This window comes from Squalius cephalus, assembly GCF_949319135.1.
Source record: "Squalius cephalus genome assembly, chromosome: 1".
Classification (NCBI taxonomy): Eukaryota; Metazoa; Chordata; class Actinopteri; order Cypriniformes; family Leuciscidae; genus Squalius; species Squalius cephalus.
The window spans coordinates 574,947-583,958 of NC_137122.1; the positions used below are offsets into that span (position 1 = coordinate 574,947).

General features: G+C 36.4%; 1 protein-coding gene across 1 annotated transcript; it reads left to right on the forward strand.

The window, feature by feature from the left end:
- LOC307169793 (leukocyte cell-derived chemotaxin-2-like) lies at positions 1-8,599 on the forward strand. Its single transcript, XM_079890619.1, has 5 exons — positions 1-95; positions 462-491; positions 604-691; positions 1,336-1,481; positions 8,089-8,599. The coding sequence occupies exons 1-5, from the start codon at positions 56-58 to the stop codon at positions 8,253-8,255; spliced, it is 471 nt and encodes a 156-aa protein (XP_079746745.1). The 5' UTR covers positions 1-55; the 3' UTR covers positions 8,256-8,599.
- The last annotated feature ends 413 nt before the right edge of the window (positions 8,600-9,012 follow it).

Genomic DNA, 9,012 nt, shown 5'->3' on the forward strand with positions numbered 1-9,012 from the left:
AGACTGAGGACGACAACAGAGAAGAAAGCATCTGAAAACAAACGCTTATAGGATCATGAAACTCTACATCCTTTTCAGTTTTCTGCTTTTGGCTGGTGAGAAATTACAATTTAACTTAAAGCATCACTGCCTGCATTTTTATGATATGATAGAAGTCTATTGCACAAATGAAGCATCATTCATTTTGAATATGTTTATATTTTAAAATGTACAATTAATCTGTTTAAGGCTAAATTAAATACAAGTTTAAAAGAAAAATAAATATTCATGTTTCACATATTATAATAAACGAAAATGAGTATTAAGATGACGTTTTATTGTTACCATTTTTAAAATAATTCACTGATGTTTTGTGGTGTCATTAAAAACATTGTGAAAAGAGAAAACATTGCAAAAACATTCCAAAAAAAGGAAATACAGTAATTATGCAAATTCAAGTTTAATGTGTGTCTCTTTTTCAGTGATTTGCAGTTCTTCTGTTGATGCTCAGGGTATGAAATGTTAATGAAGAAAAAGACAAACATACAGACAAATATAAAGACAGACAGGAAGCATAAAGTAACACAGAGATGAGTTTAAGAAAATTATGTTTCTATTTCACAGTGAAATTTGGCCGCCTCTGCAGTAGTCACTCACGTAACAGTATAAGAGAATGTGATAGCTATGGCTGTGGAAAATATGGAGCCAAACGGTAAATTCTGCTTTTGATCATGTTTCTTCTGATTGTCTGTATATAAATCTCTGTTTCACAAGCAAATTTTGTTTTATCTGACTTTTATCTCCTCATAGCTCTTCCCAGAAGTCATTGACACACATTTAACAAATAACACATTTGTAATGGAGGAGTGCTGTGACATATTGATATCATTCTTTTGTTTTGAGTGTGTAACCACACAAATTTGACATTCCAACATTACAAAATATCTTTATTCTGCATCATACACTCTTAGAAAAAAAGATGGAGTTGGATGGAGTAAATGGAGTTCTATATAGAAAGGTTCTTTATTCAATTTGAATAAATCCTTTATGGCAAATGGGCTCTATAAATTAGACACCATTCTAATACAATAAAACAAATACAATTCATCACCATTTACTCACCCTCATGTTGTTAACATGCTGTATGACCTTCTTTCTATTTCTGATAATAATCAGATTAATACTATTTTTCACTACAATTGTCACAGTACAAACAATAACAAAAAAAGTTTGATGTAACTGATGTCAGATCTTAATTTATTGCATCATGTTTAAATGCATATTAAGATATGAGCTAGGGAAAGAAAAATAACTTTCTACTTAATTTTGGTCACTTTATGTGTGTTTGTGCTGCAGTGAGAATAGGAAACATTTGGGTCTTGACATTGCATGTGATGATGGAGCCAAAGTTTATGCTCCATTTGATGTGATGCTGAATGGCAGATCCAAGCCATACGGAAATGACAATGCTATCGACGATGGCATTACATTGAGTGGAGAAGGTGTGTACCTTATGTTAAATATTCTAAAGCGTGAATAGCAACGTTGCAAAATTTTCTTTTAGTCAAGTCATCTTCATTTATATAGCACTTTTAACAATGTAGATTGTCTCAAAGCAGCTTTACAGAGATAAATGTATAATTTAACGTAAGATTGTTTTGGCTTTATAGCGGTTCTTTAATAAAGTTATTTTCCAGCTAAAGTTAGTTTTGATTGATTCGCTTCCGTCGCAACGATCATTTGTTATTAAATTAGGGGCCGCTAAGACGACACCATTCCCTCTACACAGACTTTAAACGCGAACCTGTGAGAAACACTGATGGTGTTCAGATGCGCATTTAGAACGGGTTCAATAGTTATGTGCGTTTGAATATGTGTGTGCAGGTTTGGAATTCCCTACAAACCAAGCCTAAACAAATTACTGGTGTTTCCTTATAGTTTTAATTCAGAATTTTATTTTATTTTATCAATTCGGGGTAGATACGCGAATTGAGTTTTCCCGACAACGCTTTATCTGTAGAGTGGGAAAGGGATCCTCCATAGGGAGAGACTAGTTGGCACTTCAGCACTGCGTTGTCATCGGGTCCAGGCGAAGGTCCTTCGTCAGATCTGGATACGGCCTGGATCCGGCAGGCTGCAGGAAAACCTCGGGATAAACACAGACACTAAAATTAGCGTAGATGCCATTCTTCTCATGATAACGAGTACATCAGGATTTATGGGAAGTGTTCCCGGTTCCGGCTGACCTAATCTATGCAGCCTAACACTGAATTATAGAAGTCTATAATGTATTATGTGAATGCTATGTCAAAGAGATGTGTCTTTAATCTAGATTTGAACTGACAGAGTGTGTCTGCTTCCCGGACAATGGTAGGAAGACTGTTCCAGAGTTTTGGTGCTAAATAGGAAAAGGATCTACCGCCAGCAGTCGATTTTGATATTCTAGGTATTATCAACTGGCCGGAATTTTGAGATCGCAATAGACGTGACGGACTATAATGCGTTAAGAGCTCGCTCAAGTACTGCGGAGCTAAACCATTTAGTGCTTTGTAAGTGATCAGCAATATTTTAAAATTGATGCGATGTTTAATAGGGAGCCAGTGCAGTTTTGACAGAACCGGGCTAATATGGTCATACTTCCTGGTTCTGGTAAGAACTCGAGCTGCTGTGTTTTGGACCAGCTGTAGTTTGTTTATTAAGCGTGCAGGACAACCATCCAGTAGAGCATTACAATAATCTAGCCTTGATGTCATGAAAGCATGAACTAATTGTTCCGCATTTGTCAATGAGAGCATATGGCGTAATTTAGATATATTTTTAAGATGGAAAAATGCAGTTTTACAGATACTAGACACGTGACTTTCAAATGAAAGATTGGTATCAAAGAGCACACCCAGGTTCCTAACCGACGACGAAGACTTAACAGAGCAGCCATCAAGTGTTAGACAGTATTCTAGATTATTACGTGAGGAAGTTTTTTGTCCAATAATTAGAAACTCTGTTTTTTCAGAATTTAGAAGTAGGAAATTACGAGTCATCCAATTTTTTATATCCGCTATGCATTCCGTTAATTTTGTGAATTGGTAAGTTTCATTAGGTTTTGAAGAAATATAGAGCTGAGTATCATCAGCATAACAATGAAAGCTAATGCCATGTTTCCTAATGATATCTCCTAATGGTAGCATGTACAGAGTGAACAGCAGTGGTCCTAGTACTGAGCCTTGTGGTACGCCATACTGAACTTGTGATTGATGAGACATCTCTTCATTTACTGCTACAAACTGATAACGGTCAGATAAGTATGATTTAAACCATGCTAGTGCAATTCCACTAATGCCAACATAGTTTTCGAGTCTATTTAAAAGAACGTTGTGGTCAATGGTGTCAAATGCAGCACTAAGATCGAGTAACACTAATAGAGAGACACAACCACGATCGGGTGATAAGAGCAGATCATTTGTGACTCTAACGAGAGCTGTCTCGGTACTATGGTACGGTCTAAATCCGGACTGAAAATCCTCGCAGATATCATTTCTTTCTAGAAAGGAACACAGTTTTGAAGATACTGCCTTTTCTAATATCTTTGACAGAAAAGGTAGATTCGAGATCGGCCTGTAATTGACTAATTCTGAAGGATCAAGTTGCATTTTTTTAACAAGCGGTTTAATCATAGCCAGTTTAAAGTTTTTTGGTACGTATCCTAGAGACAAAGATGAATTAATGATATTAAGAAGAGGATCTAGGACCTCTGGAAGCATCTCTTTCAGTAGCTTAGTCGGTATAGGGTCTAACATACATGTTGTCGATTTAGATGATTTAACGAGTTTAGTAAATTCTTCCTCTCCTATAGCAACGAATGAATCAAATTTTTCCTCCGGGAGACTACAATGCACTGCCTGATGCGATACTGTAGTAGACGGTTGCATAGTTATAATTTTATCCCTGATATCATCAATCTTATAAGTGAAGAAGTTCATAAAATCATTACTGCTGTGTTGCTCGGAAACTTCTGTGTTTGAAGCTTTCTTTTTCGTTAGTTTAGCCACCGTTTCAAATAAATACCTAGGATTATGTTTATTTTCTTCTAATAGGGTTGAAAAATAAGCAGATCTAGCAGCTTTTAAAGCCTCTCTGTAAGTAATCGAGCTCTCTTTCCATGAAATGCGAAATACCTCTAGTTTTGTTTTCTTCCAGTTTCGTTCCATTTTTCTGGCTGCTCTCTTAAGGGCCTGAGTGTGCTCGTTGTACCACGGCGTTGGACTATTTTCTTTAATCTTCTTTAAGCGCAAAGGAGCAACTGTGTCTAAAGTCAAGTCAAGTCAAGTCAAGTTTATTTATATAGCGCTTTTCACAACATAGGTTGTATCAAAGCAGCTTCACAGTAATAAAACAATACATCAATGTTTGTTTCTAATGGAACGTCCATGTTTGGTAATGCTGATCAATAGTATCGTTGATTGATTAGTTAAATTAAATATCCAAATATCCCCAACTGAGCAAGCCAAAGGCAACAGTGGCAAGGAACCGAAAAACTCCATCAGGTGACCTAATGGAGAAAAAAAAACCTTGGGAGAACCCGGGCTCAGTCGGGGGCCAGTTCTCCTCTGGCGTTTATGAACTAGAGACCGGATTTAACTGTAAGATTAAAAGTATTATATGAATGCCTGGCTGAAGAGATGCGTCTTTAATCTAGTTTTAAACTGGGAGAGCGAGTCTGAGCAACGAACAGTATCAGGAAGACTATTCCAGAGTTTTGGAGCTAAATGTGAAAATGCTCTCCCTCCTTTGGTGGATCTGGATATCCTAGGTATGACCAAAAGCCTCGAATTTAGTGACCTTAAAGAGCGCGATGGATTATAGGGCGATAGAAGATCGGTTAAATAGACTGGAGCTAAGCCGTTTAGGGCTTTATAAGTCAGTAGCAATACCTTGTAATTAATACGGGACTTTATAGGTAACCAATGTAGTGATGATAAAATCGGTGTTATATGATCATATTTTCTTGATCTAGTTAGAACTCTAGCGGCAGCATTTTGGACTAACTGTAGCTTGTTTATTGAGGATGCAGGACAACCAGCTAATAAAGCATTACAGTAATCTAGTCTCGAGGTCATGAATGCATGAACTAACTTTTCTGCGTCAGAAACTGATAGCATATTACGTAGCTTAGCAATGTTTCTAAGGTGGAAAAAGGCTGTTTTTGTAACATATGAAATATGATTTTCAAAAGACAGGTTGCAGTCAAGTATAACACCCAGGTATTTTACTGTAGAGGATGAAGTAACAGGACATCCTACTATGTTAAAGTTGTATTGTGAGAGGTTTTGTGGGTGGTTTTTTGAACCGATAAGTATTACCTCTGTCTTGTCTGGATTTAATAAAAGAAAATTGCGCGTCATCCAATCTTTTATATCTTTAACACACTCTGTCAATTTGGATAATTTAGCGTTTTCATCTGGCCGTGATGAAATATAGATTTGAGTGTCATCAGCATAACAATGGAAACTAATTCCATGTTTCCTTATAATATTTCCAAGTGGCAGCATATATATTGAGAATAATAGAGGGCCTAACACAGATCCCTGCGGCACTCCATAGTTTACTGGAGTTATGATCGATTTTTCTCCATTTAAATAAACAAAATGGTAGCGGTCAGATAAATACGATCTAAACCAGCTTAATGCTTGTCCTTGAACACCAGTATAATTTTGTAGTCGATCTAAGAGTATTGTATGATCTATAGTATCGAATGCAGCACTAAGATCAAGTAAAACTAGTATTGAGATACAGCCTTGGTCAGAAGCTAAAAGTAAATAATTTGTGATTTTAACGAGCGCAGTTTCAGTGCTATGATGCGGCCTGAACCCAGACTGAAACTTTTCATAGGTGTCATTTTCTTGCAAGAAAGAGCCCAGTTGAGCGGACACAACTTTTTCTAGTATTTTAGACATAAAAGGTAGATTTGAAATGGGTCTATAATTTGCTAGATTATGTGGATCTAATTGTGGTTTCTTAATGAGAGGTTTTATAACTGCCAGTTTAAATGTTCTTGGAACATAACCTAATGATAAAGACGAGTTAATAATATTGAGGAGAGGCTCTTCCACTACAGGTAACACTTCTTTCAATAGTTTAGTTGGTATAGGATCTAGTAAACATGTTGTTGTTTTAGATGAAGTGATAAGTTTATTTAACTCTTTTTGTTCTATAGTTGTAAAGCACTGTAATTGTTCTTGCGGGGTGATAGTTGAGGCTGAGTTATAAGACGCGATTGAGGATTGAACGTTTACAATTGTGGTTCTGATGTTTTCTATTTTCTCAGTGAAGAACTTCATGAAATCATTACTACTAAACTCTAACGGAATATTTTGTTCAGGAGACATCTGTTTATTTGTTAGTCTAGCCACGGTGTTAAATAAGAACCTAGGATTGTTATGGTTGTTTTCTATTAGTTTGCGGAGATGCTCAGCTCTGGCCTCTTTTAGGGCCTTTTTATAACGTGACATACTGTCTTTCCACGCGATTCTAAAGACCTCTAAGTTAGTTTTTTTTTTTCCATTTACGCTCTAAATTACGGGTTTCTCTCTTTAGAACATGCGTAGTATGTGCTGGAAAAGAGAGAGTTAAAAGTTTCTGTTGCAATATCAAGTTCTTATACGCTATCCGGGATGATAAAATGATGAAACTGATCAGGAAGATTATTAATAAAGCAATCTTTAGTGGCAGAAGTGATAGGTCTCACATATTTGTAACACGGAGTCGGCTTTGCAGCCTTGGCTAAATGAAGTTTACACGAGACTAGGTAATGATCTGAGATGTCATCGCTCTGCTGCAGAATTTCAACAGCATCCACATCTATTCCGTGTGATAATATTAGATCTAGAGTATGATTACGACGATGAGTAGGTCCTGACACGTGTTGTCTAACTCCAATTGAATTTACAATGTCTTTAAATGCCAATCCCAATGCATCTTTTTCATTATCGATGTGTATATTAAAATCACCAACAATTAGTACTTTATCTGCAGTCAATATTAATTCTGATAGAAAGTCCGCAAATTCTTTGATAAAGTCTGTATGGTGCCCTGGTGGCCTGTATACAGTAGCCAGCACAAATCTCAAACGTGATTTATCGTTTACACTATATATTTTTACATTAAGCACCAATGCTTCAAAAGAATTATATTTGAAACTTGATTTCTTAGTGGTTTTGAAACTATTACTATAAATTACAGCAACACCACCCCCTTTGCGTTTCAGACGAGGCTCATGTTTATAACAGTAATCTTGCGGGGTGGACTCATTTAAAGTAATGTAATCGTTTGGTTTTAGCCAGGTTTCTGTCAAACACAGCACATCTAGGTTATTATCTGAAATCATATCATTAACAATGAGTGCTTTTGAAGTAAGCGATCGAATATTCAGCAACCCAAGCTTTAGCATTTGCTCATCTGTATTATAGATGTTTTTTATTTGTTGAACATCAATTAAATTTTTAACCTTAGATGGGTTTAAACATTTTTTGGATTTCCAAATTCGGGGAACAGACACAGTCTCTATATGATGATAGCTAGGTGAAAGAGGCTCTATGTGATGGGATTTATCTGACCTTGGTGACGCGAGGCCGCTAGCAGACAGTCGGTTTAGCCAGTCTGTCTGCTTCCTGACCTGAGCCCCAGATTGTCATGTTTGAGCTCTAAGACTATGAGCCATATTACTAGAGAGAAGAGCAGCACCATCCCAGGAGGGATGAATACCATCTCTTTTCAACAGGTCAGGTTTGCCCCAAAAACTTTTCCAATTGTCTATGAATTCTATATTATTAAGCGGACACCACTCAGACAGCCAGCGATTCAGTGAACACAATCTACTAACTATCTCATCACTCCTGCGAACAGGAAGGGGGCCAGAGCAGATTACAGTGCCTGACATCGTACTTGCAAGTTCACACACCTCTTTAATATTAATTTTAGAGACATGTTTGTGGAAAAAAGTGCTTTCTTGATAAAATACTACTATTACTACTACTACTAATAATAGTTATATAGGAATAAGATTTCATACATCAAAAGCATAATCTTATATCTCCCACATCATCTGTTTGGCAGGTCTCTGCTTCAAGCTGTTCTACCTAAAGCCGGACCGTTTGACCGGGACCTTGAAGAAAGGGGAGAGGATCGGACATATGCTCTCAATGCAGAGCGTTTATCGTGGCATCAATTCCCATGTTCATGTTCAAATGTGTGACGCATCAGATCCCACCAAGTACTTCTGATGCTGATGGACTTGATGACCACCTGCAACAGCAACCATCAAACCACTTCAAAATATTCTGCCATCTCTGAAAAGTAATACAGGGACCTGTTACTAATTAAATTCCAAATTAAAATAATAATTATTTCATTTTAAGTTGCAAACATTATTTTTTGAGTTCTGTTGGACATAATAATGATCTATGCCTTAATATTGTGTGTACTTTAAATTTAAATTTCTGCGTTAATTGATTGTTAATTTTTTTTTTTTTTTTTTTTTTGTTGAGCCAACACGTTTTTTTTCTGTATATCAGCTTTATTTCTTTATTTCTTTACTTTGCGATCTAACAATAAAGATTTAAAGACTATTATGTTCTCAGTGTTACACGTCTTAAATAGTGCCATCATAGCATATAAATGCTTTTTTTAGACTTACAAAACATTGTCTGATAATTGCACTGAAGTTATAGACACTGATAATTAATAAGTGAGGTAAAAACAATCAAACGACATACAAATCTCTAGAGTGGCTGTGTGCTCTAATAAATATTCATGTTTAGTTTGAGCCGACCTGCTTTTATTTTTTATGTTGTTTTGTGTAGTGCTCTGACCTCTATTCTCGGCTCTTTGTAGCAACCGTTAATTACACATTTAGCTGTAGCAAAGCCCCTTTCAAGAAAAGTCTGTTCACTCAGTGACCAGATTTGCAACGCCTCCGGGCAGCTATTTCAGGCATCCAAGACCAAGTCCTAACTATTTAAATGGGGGAATCCTGAAATC

What these genes read in the sequence shown, in the direction of transcription:
- LOC307169793 (XM_079890619.1), top strand. Translation starts at nt 56, where the DNA reads ATGAAACTCTACATCCTTTTCAGTTTTCTGCTTTTGGCTG. An exon ending in TTCTTCTGTTGATGCTCAGG is followed by an intron (nt 492 to 603) that starts GTATGAAATGTT and finishes TCTATTTCACAG; the next exon opens with TGAAATTTGGCCGCCTCTGC. An exon ending in GGAAAATATGGAGCCAAACG is followed by an intron (nt 692 to 1,335) that starts GTAAATTCTGCT and finishes TTTGTGCTGCAG; the next exon opens with TGAGAATAGGAAACATTTGG.